Source organism: Mus caroli, unplaced genomic scaffold (assembly GCF_978045245.1).
Source record: "Mus caroli unplaced genomic scaffold, Mus_caroli_1 scaffold_2, whole genome shotgun sequence".
Lineage (NCBI taxonomy): Eukaryota > Metazoa > Chordata > Mammalia > Rodentia > Muridae > Mus > Mus caroli.
In genome coordinates, this window is record NW_028227257.1 from 58,143,563 (window position 1) to 58,162,251 (window position 18,689).

General features: G+C 45.4%; 2 protein-coding genes across 2 annotated transcripts in view; both read left to right on the plus strand.

The window, feature by feature from the left end:
• Patl2 (PAT1 homolog 2) lies at positions 1-9,235 on the plus strand. Its single transcript, XM_029474187.2, is given in 17 exon segments — positions 1-83; positions 647-855; positions 2,079-2,159; positions 2,282-2,347; positions 2,898-3,007; positions 3,445-3,543; positions 3,772-3,925; positions 4,254-4,374; positions 4,465-4,562; positions 4,744-4,797; positions 4,899-5,032; positions 5,156-5,315; positions 5,789-5,929; positions 7,566-7,660; positions 8,131-8,221; positions 8,223-8,280; positions 8,984-9,235. Coding segments are annotated over 16 exon segments (1,662 nt in total). The 5' UTR covers positions 1-67; the 3' UTR covers positions 8,256-8,280; positions 8,984-9,235.
• A 1,916-nt stretch (positions 9,236-11,151) lies between these two features.
• The window catches only part of Spg11 (SPG11 vesicle trafficking associated, spatacsin), a 62,840-nt gene continuing 55,302 nt past the window's right edge, over positions 11,152-18,689 (plus strand). Inside the window, exons 1-4 of the mRNA XM_085834511.1 lie at positions 11,152-11,440; positions 14,912-15,093; positions 16,237-16,461; positions 18,212-18,404. Of these exons, the coding sequence (XP_085690637.1) occupies positions 11,193-11,440; positions 14,912-15,093; positions 16,237-16,461; positions 18,212-18,404 (848 nt within the window). The 5' untranslated portion in view covers positions 11,152-11,192. The remainder of the gene's footprint in view (positions 11,441-14,911; positions 15,094-16,236; positions 16,462-18,211; positions 18,405-18,689) is intronic.

Below are 18,689 nucleotides of genomic sequence, written 5' to 3' on the forward strand. Positions count from 1 at the left end.
CCCCCCTTCAAGAGGCTTCTCTATCACTGGAGGACACAGCTGGCAAGGAACCCACCAGGCTGCCAACATGAAATGCCTTGAAGGTAGTACCAAGTGGGCTGGGGGATACAGAAAATGTCCAGAGGTTCACGGGCAAAAGGGAGGCATCAGTGTGGTTAAGAAACCAGGCTTACTCAGTGTGAAAGCTCTTCCACTTACTACTAAGATAGAGTTTTCTGGGCTTTTCTTTTCCTTGCTCATGTGGGAAACTACCAGTAATGCTCCTGCCTGCTCTGTCTGACTTTCCAGCAGACGTACAATGTGAAGTATCCAGCACACGGGTTAAACGACACTGAGTTGGGACAGCTGAGGCTAGTTCATTTAAAGAGGCAACAGAAGGGCTTGTTGGATTAGGAGGAGCAGGTGGAGAAATAAGCCTATGGCATCCATTCAGACCACTGAAATGATATGTGCCTAGTGAAGGTGTTTGGTACCTGCCAAGTGCTGCTGTGGGTCATATGGGAGTGTCCTGGGACCAGTGCAGCTAAGAACAGCACAGAGGTAGTAGTTAAAAATGACCCTAGAGATTGGCTTCTGAACAGTTTCTGTTGAGTGTCAGCCTGTCTGGATAAGAATTCTCTCACCAATGTCTCCATCCTCTTCCCAGGTCTGCACTTACAGCAGAGACCAAGCAAATTCTCTGTCCCCTTGGCTCCTGAAGAAGGCTTAGTGTGTGCCTTCCAACGGGAGGAAGAGAAGGAGAATGAAGATGAATTTGTGTGTTCAGATCAGGCTCCAGAAGTGAAGGAGGAAGGGTGTGGTCTCGGGGATCCAGCCATAGTGAGCGCCTTCCAAAATACCCAAGTACCACAGCAGGTATGGATAGTGTGGTCCCAAACTTAGGCCTTAGCAGACTGCCACTCAATACTCCTCTGTTCCCTCTACTTCTTTCTTAAGACCCAATTTGAGTTAACATGTTTTATCCCAAGTAAGACACTGAATTAGGGCTTTTGTTCTTCCCTCTTTCCTCCTGTCTCCCAGGTTAGGTTTCTGCAGTTGTCTTTTTACCAAAAATCAGATCCTAAGTCAGGTATAGTGGTGCACACCTGCAATCCTAGCTTTAAGACTCCTGAGGTAGAAACATAAGGATCAGGACTTGTGAGTCAGTCTGGATTAGATAGACCCATTTACAGACAGACAGACAGATAGGGTGAATTAACAGGGCAGACATTCAGATAAGCTGACAGGGCAAAATGGACATCAGACAGGAAAGACGGGACCAGACTGTCCTGGACTGATGGATGGATGGATGGATAGATGGATGGACAGGACAGAACAGACACACACACACATACCCCAAAGCAATTTTCCACAAGACTGGGATGATGGTCTGGTTGGTAAAACCCTTGCCTTGTAAATGTCAGGACCTGAGTTCAGCTCCCACAGAACATGTATGGAACCCTGGATTCAGCAGTGTGTGCCTTTAACCTCAGCCACTGCAAGGTGGGAGGTAGAGACAGAAAGGTCCTTAGAAACTTAAGGCCAGCTCACCCAGCCTCTGTGCAAAGTTCCAGGCTGATGAGAGAAGGCAAAGGTGGAAGAGCCCTATAGACCGACATCAGAGGTTATCCACATGCATGCCATGGCCATGCACGATGTGTAGCTATACATGCATCTGGACACACAATGCCAGCTGGACCATAGGGTCCTGTGTCTCCTGTAGGTAGTAGTCCTACTATTGGTAAGTCACTTTTGTCTCAGCCCCTGTGTCTCGGCAGCCATTCCTGGTATTCTCCCTTAAAGTCACATGACCAGTGGAGAAAAACAAAACCTTCCCAGTATAAGTGAGGTGACTTAACCCCCCTGCAGCCTATTCCTAAACTGTTAGTCATCATCTCAGGAAGGAGGAGGATCCTGGCCTTTTTAGCCTTGAGGGTAAAGGAGAAGACCATGCAGTTACTGTCCTGGCTGTTGAAATGATTGGCTTTTGATGCCCCAACCTTGTTTCTGTGGAAACAAAATGAGAAGATAGTGTGGTGTGTGTGTGTGTTGGGGGGGGGCGTCCACTTGAGTCTGGCAGTTCTTCCTTTCTGTTCCAGAGAGGGCTGCACAGTTCCCCCAGAGTCAAGGCCTCTGGTGCCTTGGGGACATCACCAGCCTCCCTGCATTTTATGTGGCAGGTGAGTCTGCTCTGGTCTCCATCCGGCGAGGAGGTGATTAGGTAACACAGAACATTTCACTCCTGAAGTACTGAGTGTCCCTTGCTTCTAATGTGTTGTCTCCCCTTCTTCTTGCCCTGCAGATGAAGAAGCAACCCCAAGAGAGGCATCAGTATGGGGTGGACAGCCACGTCCTGGAAACGAGCTTGGTGTGTGCCAGGTGGTGCAGGACAGCCTTAACATGTGCTACTAGAGGCAACATCTTGATCCAGAATTATAAAATATCTCCACAGATGCTCAGCATTGATTGAACTTAGGGCAGGAAGTCATCCACGAATTACATAACTGTGAAAAAAAAACAAAACAAAACAAAAACAAAAACCAAAGAGCAGGAAATCTGTAGGGAAAGCTATAAAGTAATTAAGCTCTGTTGGGTTTGAGGAGAAAATAGGGGGGGGGGACCCTGCCCTCAGTGACTGAAGTCAGAACACAAAAGCTGTCCTCCCCACCCCCACTGTAAGTCAAACACTGAAAAGGCACCTCCTAAGGGGTTGCAAACTGTCAACAAAAGCAGGAAACAGTCTCTCTAGCTGTCTTGACAGTTCCCCCAACAAAGCAAAACATTGGCTGAAATTATTGAGGGGAAAGAGGCTGGTGAGGAACCCAGAGACAGGAAATGACCTGAGCCAGGCAGCATTCTCCCCTCTCTGTGAACTGTCCCCCTTGTCCCTGGACTATCTATTGCAAATTCCTTTTCAGTCTGTGTTTCCAAGAGCCAGTTCTCCAGCCCATCATTTTGGACCGCAACAGCCTTCACCAGATCCTTTTCTGTTCTACAGCCCACTGACCCCGTGGCCCCCTAAACTCAGGTACCAACAACAGGCTGTATTATCAGATCAAGCTGAGTTCTTCCTGTAATTCATAAGACATAGTGGCCAAGGACCTGCACCTTTTACCAGTTACAACAGAAAAACACAGAAATCAGAAGCATAGTGGAGTCTCTGCTCCTTCACAGATGAAGAAACAGCCGATTTGGGGGAATTAAAGGAGTGAGGTTGGCTAACGTGACAGAACAGAGAACTGCTAATCAAGCCAAAGGTGGTCTATTGTGCCTAGATTGTCTGCAGCCAGATTACAGAAAAACGTGTCTTGGAATGGGGAAATGACTGTGGAGTTTTCTGCTTTTTTATTTGGGGGAGGCATAGAGATGTATAGGACTGCCTTAGACTGCCCAGTGCTTACCCAGTCTGAACTGATGGATTGGGATGCAGAGCAGCTAATTTCCACTCTGCTGGTTTCCTTTTAGCCTTCCCAGTCATCTGACCCAGCTCCACCCTCAGCACCAGCAAATCCTGCAGCAGCAGCAGCAACGGTGGCGTCGTCGGAGGCGGAGTCCAACAGCAAGGTAGGGCCTGGATGAGAACCAGGGTTTAGGGGAACCCGTCTGCATGTATACTGAGTATTTCCTTGTGATGAGTCCTCTTCCCCCAAACCACTGCATAAGCAGTGCCCATCACTGTTGCCCAACACTGCACCTGTTCCAGTCCTTTCAAGAGCACTCCACTGCCTGTTTACCTCTCCTTGGGAAGCCACTATGACAGGGCTGGCCTAAAAGGATGTTTCTGCTGGCTAGAAGTGTCCCCGCCCAGAAGCCTTGGTCTCGAGAGCCAGACGCCTCAGATGCCTATGCTAACCTCATGACCCGAAAAGAGAAGGACTGGGTGATAAGAGTGCAGATGGTTCAACTGCAGAGTGAGAACCCCCGCCTGGATGATTACTACTACCAGGTGGGCTCTGGCCCCTAGTCCCAGCTTTTGACCTTGGCCTTCTCTGACCCCCTCTCCAGCCCATAGAGGCCACATCTGTTTAGCTGCTGGCACAGGTACTCCAAGACAGAATCCATCTTTCTAAAGTTAGTATCCCAAGATCCTTCCCTTGTAGTCTCCTACACAGGTACTTTACTGTTTTCTAAATACCCAAGATTTGTCTCCATCCTGTGAGATGTTTCCTTATCTACCCTGGGAATGAAGGCATGTCCACCTCTGTACACTTTTTTTGAGCCTTAGAAATACCTTATAAGTGCCCATACACTTTGCCTGTTCCCTGGACTCTCAGAAGTACTATCAGAAGCTGGAGAAGAGACAGGCAGACAAAGAGCTGCTTGGACAGAAGAACAGGGCTGAGTCTCTCAAGTTGGTCACGCCTTACATCCAGAAGTCTGAAGTTTATGAGTCAGGTATGGCCAGGCTGCTGGCTTGAGCTGGATAATCTGGATGGGTGGGTGCACCTATGGGAAAGCATGTGCCTTCTGGCTCTCTTTATACAGTGGTACGGATTGAGGGTTCCCTGGGCCAGGTAGCTGTATCAACATGTTTTAGCCCTCGCCGAGCTATTGATGCTGTATCTCACGGAACTCAAGAGCAGGTAGGAGTATGTGATCATCCCAGAATCCAGCCCCACACCCTCGGTCGTCCAGAACACATTCATGTTTGGTTTTAAATCATGATGGAAGGAAGAGTAAGGAAGTGATGTGGTCAGATTGTGTCTAGCCTTTTTCCAGCTGCATTGATGGTGTGGCTGATGGCCAGGGCCTCTCTGTGCCTAGGATACAGGAGCTGCGAGCAGCCAGAGGCTTCGGGTATTATCCCAGATTGAGAAGGTGAGCTAAGATAACGGGGGGGGGGGGGTTGCTCTTGACCAAATTCTCAAGGATAGGATAATGCTCAATTAATTTCACTCCCACCACTGTCAAATTTCCAGATGTTCCTTCAGTTACTAAAAATAGAGGAGGGCCAGAATGATGGGCTCGCACAACTCTACCACACGCAGGAACAGAGCAACCAGGTTGAGAAGCTCTTTCAGGCCTTAAAGACCCAGGAGCAGAACAACCTGGAGTAAGTAAAACTGAGTCCCACCTCAGCCTCAGAACAGAAGGACCAGCAGGCGCTGGCCTTGCTGCTGCATGAATCCTCCTTTCCTGGCACAACTCTCAAAACTCTTTCCTCTCTCCCTTCCAGGGAGGCAGCAGATAACCTTCTGCAAGTGCTGTCTGTGAGGAAAGGGAAAGTTTTGGTGGCTCGGCTGCTTCCCTTCCTGCCCCCGGATCAAGCTGTTAGCCTCCTCCTGTACATCACCTACCATCTGCCCCTCCTGATCCAGAGGGACATGGCTGACCAGGTGCGGTGGCAATGAGTAGCAAAGAGGACGATCTGGATGGGTTTGGGATCTGTCCATCCCCCCATCCCCCTCTCTTCCTAGAGATGTAATGTAGTGCTGCCCACCCCTAAATAAGGAAGTTACAGAGCAACCATAGGAACGGTAGACCATCTTCAGGTATGATGAGCAGAGGAAAACGGATGAATGGCTATACAGGAATGAGTGTGCTCTGTGTCTGAGAGGAGACAAGGGTCCTCTGATGTGTGTGTGTGTGGGTCTCATGTCTATATCTCATAGAAAGCCACTGTAAAGTATAGGTCAGTACTTTAGGACAGTTAGGAAGAGAGAGTTATGAGCAGTGTTAGCCCTGGCGAGGAACCTGACCAAGAAGATACCCAATGCTGGTCAAACAGGAAAGGAAGTGGAGGCAAAGTATGAGGAGATGGAGCTGTAGTAGAGTTGGGAGAGATCCTTCCTTACTGATCTTCTTGCAGGGTCTACACATGCTATTCAAACCTCTGGGGAAATATATCAGCCACCTGACCTTCCATCAGCTCCTCCATGCAATGCAAGGGCTAATGTTGCTATCACCTGGCTCCTCAGAGCGGCCAGTCTCTGTGGTACTTCAGAATCAGGTAATATACTTGGGACACCTTTCTTTCCACAGATACCTTTTTGTTTCTTTTGATTTTCTTGAGACAGGGTCTCATTTAGTTTAGCCTGGCCTAGAAATCTCCATGTAACCAAGGACAACCTTGAACTGCTAATCTTTAGCATTTAACACGTACATGTTGGCATGTGTCGATGCGGCACCACTAGAAAGAGTTAATCAAGAGAATGGGCTTCTCTCTACACAGCATGAGAAGTCTCCTGCAGCAGTTCTCCGTGTCTAGTGAGAACTGGGCATGGTGTAGTCCTAGTACTCAGGAGTCTGAGGCAGGGGGATCATGAGTTAAAGAGCAGCTTAAGTTGCACTGTAAGTGTTAGGCCACTCTAAACCTGTCTCAAAACAACCAGCCTCCGTGTGAGCCCAGGATCATCTGCAGAGAGCTTAGTAAATGCCAGATCCTTACGTGGTTGTGTGTGTGTGTGTAGGGATGTCTGCTTTTCCCCCTTTCCTCTTTCTCTCCCCCTTCCCTCTCTCTCCCTTCTCTTCCTTTGTCCCTCCCTCCCTTCACCCCTCCTTTTTTTCTTTTTTCTTCCTGTACTGTCTGGCACTGTTGCCCATGAACATATGGCAGGGCTTGTGGGGAATGCCATGGAGGAAATGGCATACAGTATAGGACTTGGGGGGTGGGGTTACCTCGGTTGGTAGAGTGTTTGTATGAAGTCCTGGGTTTGATCTCTAGCAGCTCCCAAATTGAATGTGGTGGTTCCTATTTGTAAGGAAAAATAGAAGCAAGGGTATCAGAACTTCAAAGTCTTTATGGTGAGTTCAGGGCTAGCCTGCGCGACCTAAGACCTGTGGAGAGGCATATCTTTTCTGATGGACTCCCTATGGCTGCAGGTGGTGTGAGCCTCCACATTGGAAGTCTCCAAACCTTTTTTTTTTTTTTTTTTGGTTTTGCAAGACAGGCTTTCTCTGTGTTGCCTTGGCTGTCCTGGAACTCACTCTGTAGACCAGGCTGGCCTCAAACTCAGAAATCCACCTGCCTCTGCCTCCCAAGTGCTGGGATTAAAGGTGTGTCTCCAAACCTTTTATTGTGTACCCTTTAGAGGAGAGGGGGGGGGAAGGAATGGGAGGGAGGGAGAGGCGGACAGATATCCCACGTGTCTATAATATTATGTCCTGACTAAAGGAAAGACAGTCTTATTTTTCTTTGTGCTGAGCATTCAAACAAGGCCTGTGTCTACTCAGCACTTTCCATACCACTGAACTCCACCCCAGTCTACAACAGCAAGTTTTTAAGTATGCCACTATAGATTTGACAGTCTCTGTCAATTTCTAGGGCATTCTCTTGTGTGCTCTTGTGTGCTTAAAGTAGTGCTTCTGAAAGTATGGCCCACAGACACCTGCACCAGAGTCCAGGCTTCTCATTCCCTACCTGACCCCCATCTTGTCAGCTCTCAAAGGCTCATGGAAAGTTCAGGGAAGTGGTTCCTTTGGGTGTGTAAGAGTTCTTTGTTTAGCTGTAAAATATGGCAGCTCTTGTATATTGCTCTCTATCTGTACACGCAAGCCTGTCCTTTAAGTTGGAGGAAGACAGCAAAGCCAGGGGAGCCTGTAGAACTGTAGACCTCATTTTGTCTTGAATTGTATTTCACTCACAGTTTGGGATATCTCTGCTATATGCCTTGCTGAGTCATGGAGAGCAGCTGGTATCCCTGGATCCTTCTCTCCAATCCAGCAGTGACTGTGCAGCCTGGTAAGACTGTAAAGGCCTTGTCAATACACGCCAATGCCCTGGTGTGTAGGAGCCCTGGGAAAGAGTTCCTGAAGAATAGAGTCAAGTGCTGAATCTTCTCCTGCCCTACATAATGTCCTATGTTGGAATGTTGGTTTCCCACAGGGGACAGGGTCATAGTAATTAAAGAAAATACATTTAGAGTCAGACAGACCTGTCTATTGCAATGTAACTTTGACACATTTCACGTCTTAGTCTGTTTCCTCAACTGGGAGTAGTACTATCAACTCCTTAGAGTTAAAGTCAAATAGGAAGGAGGATGGATAGGCATCATCAGGTGCATAGCAAACGTACAGACGTTACCTCTCAATTGTTGTCTGCGATGGGATCTGTGCCTACAGTGGTGGAAGAGGAATAACAGACTTTGCCTGTATATCAGTTTCCTGCATAAATATAAAGGCTCTGCTAGGCCTCTCTTTTCTGTCCCTTAGGACAGACTTGGTGATTCTGATTGCCTGGGAGATAGCTCAGTTGCCTGCAGCATCCTTGGCGGAGCCTCTAGCCTTCCCCAGGAATCTGCTTCCCCTGTTCTGCCATCACATGGACAAGCAATTAGTTCAGCAGCTGGAAGCCAGAATGGAGTAAGTGCTTATATAAACAAAGTCTCACCTTGTCAAGCCCAGTCCAAGTCTGTGCATCCAATCTCCTATAAACTGTGATCATGGAGAATAATGAGCTTTAGACCTAGTTCTATGAGCCAGGCATGGTCATACATGCCTTTGGTCTTATCACTTAGGGTCAGAGGTGAGTTCCAAGCCAGTCAAGACTACATAGTGAGATATGAGATTTTGTCTCAAAAACCCCAAACCAAACCAACCAAATAAACAAACAAAAACAAAGTTCTTGGGTCAGTGAGATGGCTCAGCAGGTAGATTCATATCATGTAATGAGGCAAGTGACTCCTGCAAGTTGTCCTGTGACCTCCAAAGGTTCACTGTGGAGTGTGTGTGTGTGAAAATGTAATACAAAAATCTAAAAGTTGTTCTAGATACTCAGGTATTTACTGAGTAACCCAGTCTGGACTCATTAGGGCCCTGTGGTCTGTTCAGCCACAACTTTGTATTTATTCTCAGTGTTTGGTCATTTGTAGGTGCTATTTCAGAGCCGTAGTCTGAAAAGTTGAATAACTAATTCATTCAAACAACAGTTGAGAGACTATTCCAGGCTATAAGAGAAATAAGAGAACATCTCTGTCCTCAGAACTTACCCGATGTTAGAATGAGCCAAGCATGAATTAAACCGTAAAGTGGAATTGTGTTTGCAGTTAACTCTCGTTCTTTGTAGGCTTGCCTGTATCTACTGATGTATTAGTTAATGTGAGAAGCTGAAATATCAGAAACGGAACTCCATCACCTGTCTACAGTGACAGTTGAGGCCATTTCCTATGCTTTGTTATGTTGGAGGACCCTGCCACATTGTCATATCCTGTCTTAAAGTCTAGGTGACTTGCCTAAAATTAAGGCATGACTACTTTAGATATGATTAAAGAAATATCAAATGATATGTTGAAACTTGTTTGTAAGTTTGGAATTACAACGAAGGACATTTTTTTGAATATGTCAAGAATATCCTTCCTAATAAGGGGAAAGGCCTTGTATTTAATAAAAGTCTAATCTGGGATGTTGCTTCCGTGTTGCCAGACTTTATGTAAACCAAACAGTTCAGCCAAGGCTGAGAGACTTGGATATAAGCATCTTCCTTGACATAAGAAAATAACATGGGGGACTGGAGAGATGGCTCAGTGGTTAAGAGCACTCACTGCTCTTCCAGAGGTCCTGAGTTTAATTCCCAGCAACCACATGGTGACTCACAACCATCTGTAATGAGATCTCGTGCCCTCTTCTGGTGTGTCTGAAGACAGCTACAGTGTACTCATAAATAAAGTAAATTTAAAAAAAAGAAAGAGAAAGAACATGGCAGCATTTTGTCAAATGAAGTCCTGCATTCATCAAGAAATACTAAAGTACCTTTTATGAGCCAGGCTGGGATTCAGGCAGGAAGATAACAGTGGTGCACAGGTCTCTGCTATTTCCAGGCTTACATAGAGATTGGCCAGGAATTGACATAAAATGTCAATTAGTCATAAATACTATGATTTGAGAGTGACTGGAATAGAGAGGGGCTTTAGACTTTAGACTGAGCCAGGAAGGCATGTTAGCAGGTTGCCATTAAGTCAAAATCTTCAGATTGTAGAAGTGGCTGTGTTAGAAAGACACTTTTTTTTTTTTAAGATTTATTTATTTATTACATGTAAGTGCACTGTAGCTGTCTTCAGACACTCCAGAAGAGGGTGTCAGATCTTGTTAGGATGGTTGTGAGCCACCATGTGGTTGCTGGGATTTGAACTCAGGACCTTTGGAAGAGCAGTCGATGCTCTTAACCACTAAGCCATCTCTCCAGCCCCCAGAAAGACACTGTTAAGTAGGCATGGAGGCATAACCCTGTATTCCTAGAACCTGAAAGGCTGGTGAAGGAGGATCAGGTGTCTAAGGCCACTAGAGAACCTTTATCAAATAAATAGCTTGACCAAATGCCTTTTAAATACCTCTCAGCTCTCTACCCCATCTCTTCTGTATCGGATTGTACTTCCCTGAGAAAAACAGAAGAAACTGAAAGGTGAACTATTTCACCATCTCTACTCTGTATGCATCCATGTGTTACAAAGGATATCGTTTGACATCAATCTCCATGTTAACCTTCGTGATTGTAACAAAGAGTCCTTGGTGGAGGACCACAAAGAATAGATTGTTTGACCTCAAAAGGAGATCTATTGGTCTGAGAAGTTTACACTCCCAAATCCTGAGACTGGGTACCCACGGGTACAAGAAAATTCACCTCGAAGTGTCTGAAAATTAGTTTTTGCAGTCAGGAGGAGGAAGGGCTTGGAGAATGTTTTTTTTGGTAAACTGCTCTTCAAAACTTCCTGATGGGGGAAATGAGTCAGATTGATTTTTCAAACTCTGGGATCCCAGGCATCTGACGGAGATAGTTGCTTTCCAAAACTCCATACCACTCCGTAGGGGCCGATTTCTCGAAGCCGGGGATGGGGGTCTGTTTTGAAGCCCTGTTTTTGTTTTTTTTTTTTTTGTTTGTTTTAATGGTAGAGGGTTCTTTAATAGTTCTAGACTTTAAAAGAGTACTTGCTACCAAGAAAACCGCACTACCAGATGCCTGTTAACCGAGCAGCACAAAAAGTGAAGAGGAGCCAGCAACAGGGTTTCAATTGAGTAAGAAGCACCTGCCTTAGAAATCTTTGGTAGCAAGGACAGCACAAGCAAGCTGAAAGGCCCCGACCTATTATTGAATTGAGCTGAGTAGGGAGGGGCAGGCGTGTTTTTTGCAGGATTCCGTTTAGAGCCGCCTCCACCCCAAGCTGAGCAAATGCCGGGCGCAGGACCGCCTCTCCGTCCACGTGAGAGTCACAAGGTCCGAATCACTGCGCAGGTCCATGACGCATTCGGGCGCCTCTACCGGAAGGACCGCCCGGGCCAAGATGGCTGCCCAGCCAGGGCCCGGAAGTGCTGCCTCCCCCGGCTGTGCCGGGGCCATGGAGCGGGTCCTACCCATGCTGCTGGTGCGGATCCCTGCTGAGGAGACGGCGCAGCTGGGACCACGGGCGCAGCTGCACCGAGAGCTGGAGGCCCTGGGGAGCCTGACGGCTGCGGGCAGTCTCCAAGTGCTTTCCTTGGCGCCGGGCAGCAGGGGTGGAAGCAGCTGCTGCCTCCCAGGCCCCTTTAGGCAGTAAGTGCTGCGGGACGGCTGCAGACTGTGGGAGGAGGCTGAAATCTGAGCCGCTCCGGAGGGGAGTCCTGGGCTCGCCTCTCGCCGGCCCGTGGGTTGGTGGGAGAGGATGAACCACTGGGGAGCCTCCTCAGGATCCAGCCCCGTGCCTCTCGGAACCTTTCCCATCCCGAAGTGAAATCCTCACCTTGTTGCAACTCACTGGCTCACTTCCTGGGTGGACAGAGAAGATGTCTCACTCCTCGATAGCCCCTGCAAACCCTGGATGGGTCTCAGCACAGGTCCTGTTTCTTTAATTCAATACAGATTGTCACCGAAAGGAGTTCTAAGTCTATCTCTACCTCCTCCTCCCCCTCTTCACTATGTATCCCTAGGTAGTCTAGAACTCAAAATATAGCCTGGAGCCTACAGAGATCGGCCTGCCTCTGCCTGCACTACTAGGCTGACTACTTTGTTTTAAAATGCCAGATAAGGCTTATTTCAAAAGCATTTCAAATATCCATTTTTTTTGTCTCTAACAATGTTTTCTTGCAAACACAGCCACCACCACCCCCACTCCTGCCCCTGCTCCTCTGTAAACTTGTCCATTCACTTATGAAAGTGCTCTGAGGTCACTGAAGGGTATTCCAGCCCTACGTCTTCCATTTTTAAATCACAGTCTCAAGATATAGCCAGATTGGCTTGCAATAAACAATCCTCCTGTTTTACCCCTTCTAATGCTGAGATTACAGGCTTGTATCTCCACACCTGGCATGTCTGCTGTTTCTTAGACATGAGACTCCCATGGATTGAGAAGGTAGAGAATTACAATATTATATTGCTTTCCACTTTTCATAAAACAGTTTACATCATAAAGTTTAGAAATCCCCTGAGTATATGCTGACCTTTTTAATAAAGGGAAGTAAGTATTTTAGGATCTGTCTGTATGAGACTGTATAGCCAACAGGTATCTCACTTTGAGTCTCCAGGTTCTTCAACAGCTCTATAGACACAAGATGAGTTTGCTAAGTCAGCAAGTATTTTAACCCATCTTTTTACCCCCCTTGAGATATGGTCTCATGGAGCTCAGGCTGGCCTGGACCCAAGGATGCCTGTGAGCTCCCAACCCTCTTAGCTCTACCTGTCCAGTGCTGGAATTATAAGCATGTACTTCCATCCCAGCTTTCTCCTGTTCTCATGTCTGGTGTGTGTTGGCGAGCCTGTGTGTTGGTATATATTCTTGGTATATAAAGGCAGAAATGGGAACTGTCAGTGTTTCTTTTTTTTTTTTTCTTTTAAGATTTATTTATTATTTTATGTAAGTACACCGTAGCTGTCTTCAGACACATCAGAGGGCATCAGATGTCATTACAGATGGTTGTAAGCCACCATGTGGTTGCTGGGATTTGAACTCAGGACCTTCAGAAGAGCAGTCAGTGCTCTTAACCACTGAGCCATCTCTCCAGTTAAAAGAAGCTGAAACTATCAGAGTGGTAGCCTCATCTCTTTTAGTGTTTTCAGAGTTGGGCCATATTGACTAATCTTAAGATAGGTCTTTCTCTGTAGCCCAGACTGTCCCCAAAGTCAGTCTTCTTGTCTCAGCCACTAAAGAAAGTGATTACTATCGAGTCACCAGATCTGGTTCATACATATTAGTGATAGTCTTTTTTTTTTTAAGATTTATTTATTTTATTACTATGAGTACACTGTAGCTGTCTTCAGACACACACTAGAAGAGTGCATCAGATCTCGTTACAGATGGTTGTGAGCCACCATGTGATTGCTGGGATTTGAACTCAGGACTTTTGGAAGAGCAGTCTGCACTCTTTTAACCGCTGAGCCATCTCTTCAACCCAGTGATAGAGTCTTGCTATGTTGCTTAGGGTGTTCAGTTTCTGGGTTCAAGAGACCCTTCCTCGGCCTTCTGTAGCTAAGACAATGTTGCTATGCCTGGCTTGGACCTTTTTATTTTAGTTTTTACATGTGTGTGAATGTGTGCATGTATACATGTGGAGGCCTGATATTGATATTGGGTGTCTTCCTAGATTGCTCGCCACAGTAATTTGAAATTTTAATTTATTATTATTAATGTTTGGGTGTGTGTGCACGTGCTCGCGAACATGGGACAGCGTAAAACTGTGGAGGTAAGAAAACAACTCTGTGCGGTTGGTTCTCTGCATCCACCTTGACATGGAGTTCAGAGATCCAACTCAGGTTGCAAAGCACATGCATGTGCTCTTCCCTGATGAACCATTGCTGGCCCTCCACTTCATTTCAGAGTCAGAGTCTCGATCTGAAACCAAGAGCTCACAGGCTTGAGCTGGTCTAGATGGCTAGCTTGTCCCCAGGATCTTTTGTCTCTGACTCCTGAGTGCTAGGATTACAGGCAGCCAGGCCACCAAGCCTGACTGGCTCTCATGTGGGTTCTGAGTATCCAAGTGCCACTCTCCAGCCTGTGGAGCTAGCTCTTTAGCCCCTAAGCAACTTCTACAGCCCTTAGGTTTATTTTAAAATATAATGTAATATAATTAGTCTCTCTCTGTCCTTGCTAGCCAACTTTGGTGACTATGCTGTCTAGTATAATAGTCATTAGCCAACCACATGTGGCTAAGCTGGACCGTTTTTACTGTAACAGTTCTTTGTTGCAGTACCCACAGTAGAAGTGCCCTGTAGCCATATCTGCCCACGGGTTGTTGGCTGTCTTGAACAGCACTGAAAAAGAACATTTGTATCATCGCAAAGTTCTATTAGGGAGGGTTGTTCTGTACCATAGCATTCTGGAGTATTCAAAGACTGCAGATGTAAATAATTAATTTTTAAATCTAAAATAATCCAATTCAGTCAAAGCCCATTTAAAACATTATTTATTTTTTGTTTGTGAGTGTTTGCCTGCAAGTATATATATGCATCATGTGCATGGTACCAGCAGAGACCAGGAGAGGGTGTCAGATCCCCTGGAACTGCAGTTACTATATTTGTGAACAAGTATTCCCCAGCTGTATAAGCCCATTTCATTGATCATAATAAGTAATATACTTTATAAGGAATAAATTTACAACTGGGTATGGTGGCACATTCCTTTGATCCCAGCACTCAGGAGGAAGAAACAGGTGGATCTCTGTGAGTTTGAGGCCAGCCTGGTCCTCATAGCAAGTACCAGTACAGCCAGGGCTACAAAGAATAAGTAGGTTTTTAAAAGACGTTTAAAAAGCTAAAGGGAACAGTTTCTTGCTCTGTGTTCACTTCATACCCCCACTCTCAGTGTAGAGGGACAGAATGGGAAGAAGTTAGGAGACGGGAAGGGAAGGGAAGGGAAGGGAAGAGAAGGGAAGGGAAGAAAGTTGTGAGGTCGTTTTCATTCCCTTAGGCTGGATTGTGGAATTGGTGCTGGCAGTGAACTAAGCTGTTCTTGTTCTGCCCATTGGTCCCCACTATTGTGGTTAGTGGGATTGTGGGTATAGAAACACAATAAACCTAAGCTTTTTTTCCTAGGTTCCTATGGGAGGAGTCTCAGAACAGCACATCGAGAGACAGGCCCAAGCTGCTTGTTGCCAGAGAAGATTATGAGCTGCTCGTATATGAATTTGACTTGAGAGATGGAAGATGTGACGCAGCCTTATTACACGGCTGTTGTGGGAGGACACTGCAGAAGCTCACTGAAGATCAAGGTGTCAGTAAGTGTCATTTTAAGTCTGGGACTTTTGCTTCCTTTCTTAGACAGTGTGACTGTGTAGCACAGGCCACCCTCAAACATGTGGTCCTCCTCCATCAGCTTCACAAGTGCTGGGATGTCAGGAGTGTGCCACCATGACCAGCTATTGGTGAGAAGTCAGGAGAAGTTCAAAAAGGATGGGGGTCGGGGGGAGAAGAAATCATACATCCATCTGTTTTTTTAGAGGGATATTGGGAATTGAACCCATGGCCTTATGCATGCTAGGCTGTCACTCAGTCATTGAGCTACATACCCAGGCCCCAGGCCTTTCTTGCTCTTATTTTCAGGCAGAGTATCACCAAGCTACCTAAGCTGGTCCTGGATTTAAAATCCTCCTGCCTCTTGAATAGCTGTACCCCCAGTCAGGTTTTACATTCCAGGTTTTAAAGTCTTAGTATAAGGAAAGTAGAGTAGCTCATTAATAATTTTTATATGAATTCCATATTGGAAAGATATTTTATATGTAATGAACCAAATAATACATATTAAATTGATTTCATGTTTCTTTGGCTGCTAGTCACATTGAATCTCATCTGTCCAATGGATTGATGAGTCATGAATTTTAATTGGACAGTGTGGACTTAGACTGGTTGTATAGCTGTTGACTATCTTGGCCTGATAAGCTGCAGGAGGCAACAGAAATCTAAGCCCCTGGACCTCCACTTTCACTACAGTAGCATCCTTTCTACCTTTGACTATAAGGTTCCTTCTTTTGTGTGTGTGTGTGTGTGTGTGTTTTGAGACAGGGTTTCTCTGTGTGTGTGTTTATGTGTGTGTGTGTGTGTGTGTGTGTGTGTGTGTGTGTTTCGAGACAGGGTTTCTCTGTGTAGCCCTGGCTGTCCTGGAACTTACTCTGTAGACCAGGCTGGCCTCAAACTCAGAAATCCACCTGCCTCTGCCTCCCAACTGCTAGGATTAAAGACATGTGCCTCCACTGCCCGGCTCCTTCTTTTTCTTGCGTTGGAATGAGTGCAGTTTCCCTCTTTGTTTTATCTGTTGTTGGTGGTGGTGGTGGTTTTTTTTTTTTTTTCTATTGTTATAAGGTCACACTTACCAACTGTGAAATTGTGATCAGTGATTAAGATAATATCCTTTTGCTTCATAGGTATTTCCTTCAAGTCTTTGAGAATTCTGTCATTTCACAACAACACGTCATTACTGCTCATCAACAGATGTCTCATCCTACGTGTTGTGTTTCCGGGAAAAGAACCTGGGGTCCCAGTGCTGGACTGCCTCTCACTGCCCCTGCCTGCACAGGCAGTGGACACGATCATTGATGCACAGCTCTGCGAGAGATTTCTTTTTGTTCTGAGCACAGTGGGCTGGATCTGTATCCTTGACTGTAAATGTTGATCAGGGTGTAGGAGAAGAGACTGTGTAGGAAGCTGAGCCGTTTACAATCTCAGTTTGGGGAACTGGAGCGAAGGGAAAGTGGTTAGATTTTAGTGAGAATTATCAGGGGATGATAATCTCTGAAAATGTTTTTGTCCAGCGATGATTCCATCTTGTTCTTTCTTTTTCTAAGGCCTCAAATACCCAACGACTAGCGTTACAAGGATGCATTACCAATCCATATAACTCCATCATTTCAGTGAATGTTTTGCATTAATAATTTCTGAAAATACTATACTATGTATCTATTAGCAAAATTATTTTGAAGGTTGGAAAACTGACCTCTTACATGGTTTTAGACCTTTATTTCTGAATAAAGGTCGACCTTTCCTTTCCTTATGGTTTTGGACCAGAGGCCTCATATGTGCCATTCAAATGTTGTACCACTGAGCTGCAATCCCTAGCCATGTATTTATCTCTTTGTCTGTCTATCTGTCTGTATATCTATCTTTCTTTCTATCTAATTAACTAAATATTTATCTATTTTTGAGGCAGGGTCTTACTGTGTAGCCCTTGCTACTCTAGAACTCACTGTGTAGACCAAGCTGCCTCTGAACTCACAGAGATTCCCTTGCCTCTACTTCTTGAATATTGATATCAAAGGCCTGTGCCACCACATCCTTCTGTTTTGAGCTTTTGAAACAGGGTCTCTGTAACTGAGAACTCAAGTTTGTAGCCTAGGCTAGCCTCTAACTCAATCCTTCTTAGCTTCCATAAAGTGGTGATTTTTTTTTAATATAGTTTTTGTACAAAAATGTTATAAAATACTAAATTGAGTTAATTTTTGTTGCCAAATTATAGAGCTTTCCTGTCTACTCCAGTAGATGTCATGCGTGTGCGGCTGCTGAACATTTGAAATTATCTAGGCATATGGATACTTAATTTTATTTTATTAGGTTTAAAAGCTGATACTTTGTTCAGTTATTAGAGAGTTTAAGTATATTTAGAATAAACTTAACTTTTCAAACTTAAAAAAAAAACCAGGTCAAATGTAGCCAAGACTGGACTTGTACTCAGTATTTAACCAAGGATGGCCTTGAACACCTGACCTTTCCTTTATCTCCCAAGTCCTGGGATGACAGGCTTGAGCCATTCTGCAGATTATATGGTATTGGGGAACTGAACCCAGGCTTTATCGAGCTAGATAAGTAGTCTGCTTAGCTTCATCTCCTGCCCGCTTTCTCTTAGCATTTCAGCTGTCACTCAAGTGTTTCTGATGAAAATGCAGTAATCAAGCCCAGTGGTGGTGGCGCACACCTTTAATCTCAGCACTCAGGAGGCAGAGAAGGAAAGAACAAAAAAAAAAGGGAAAAAGGGAGGAAAGAAAGAAAATTTATTATCCAAATTTAGTTGTATTCTAAGTGTAGGTAAGATTTTGGTGACTTACAAGAAAACAAATATCTCAGCTTTTAATGTTGGTTGCATGTTGAGACAACATTTGGGTATTGGCTAATGTGTAATGTTAGATTGGGTTTACCCTTCTGGAACAGGAAGGTAAGCAGCAGGTAGGAAGAACTGTGCATCGGCTTGTTAAGCCTCTGGCCTCTCAGTCATCTGGTTACTGCACTGGAGAATGCCCTCTTTCCAGCCCTCCTGCTGTACCTGCGAGGTGGTAACCATTCAGACAACCTTATGATTTAAAGGGTCCTGCGCATTTATAAACTGACACTTCTTTAACTCTAACTCAGATATTTTTAACACTATGGATGGCACACAGGTAGCGCGAGTGGACCTGGCTCTTCTCAGAGAAGATTGTGAGCAGCTGGAGCCCGCCAGCGTCTCTTCCTTTACATCCCTGAGAGTGTCTCAGGACTTGGATGTTCTGGTGCTTGTCAGCTCAGCCAGTACTGCAGTTGCTCTTAACCTACATTTGTATTTCAGGTAGGCAGATGGCTAAAATTTCTCATTTGAGGTAAATAGACCCATAAAAGGTTTAAAATATAGTCCTTAGCTTTTTTTTAAAACCTCTTTGCTATGCAGTTAGACCTAATTATGGCTCCTACAGTAAGACTGTTACTGTACAAGAGTGTGTATAAATGATTGTGGCTGCCTTTGTATTTTGGCTTGTATATCAAAGCTTTGGTTTCCACATAGGTGGTATTATGTAAAGGTTATGTCAAAATAATCAGGATTGTGCAGTGTTAAGAGGCTCACTTTTTATATATC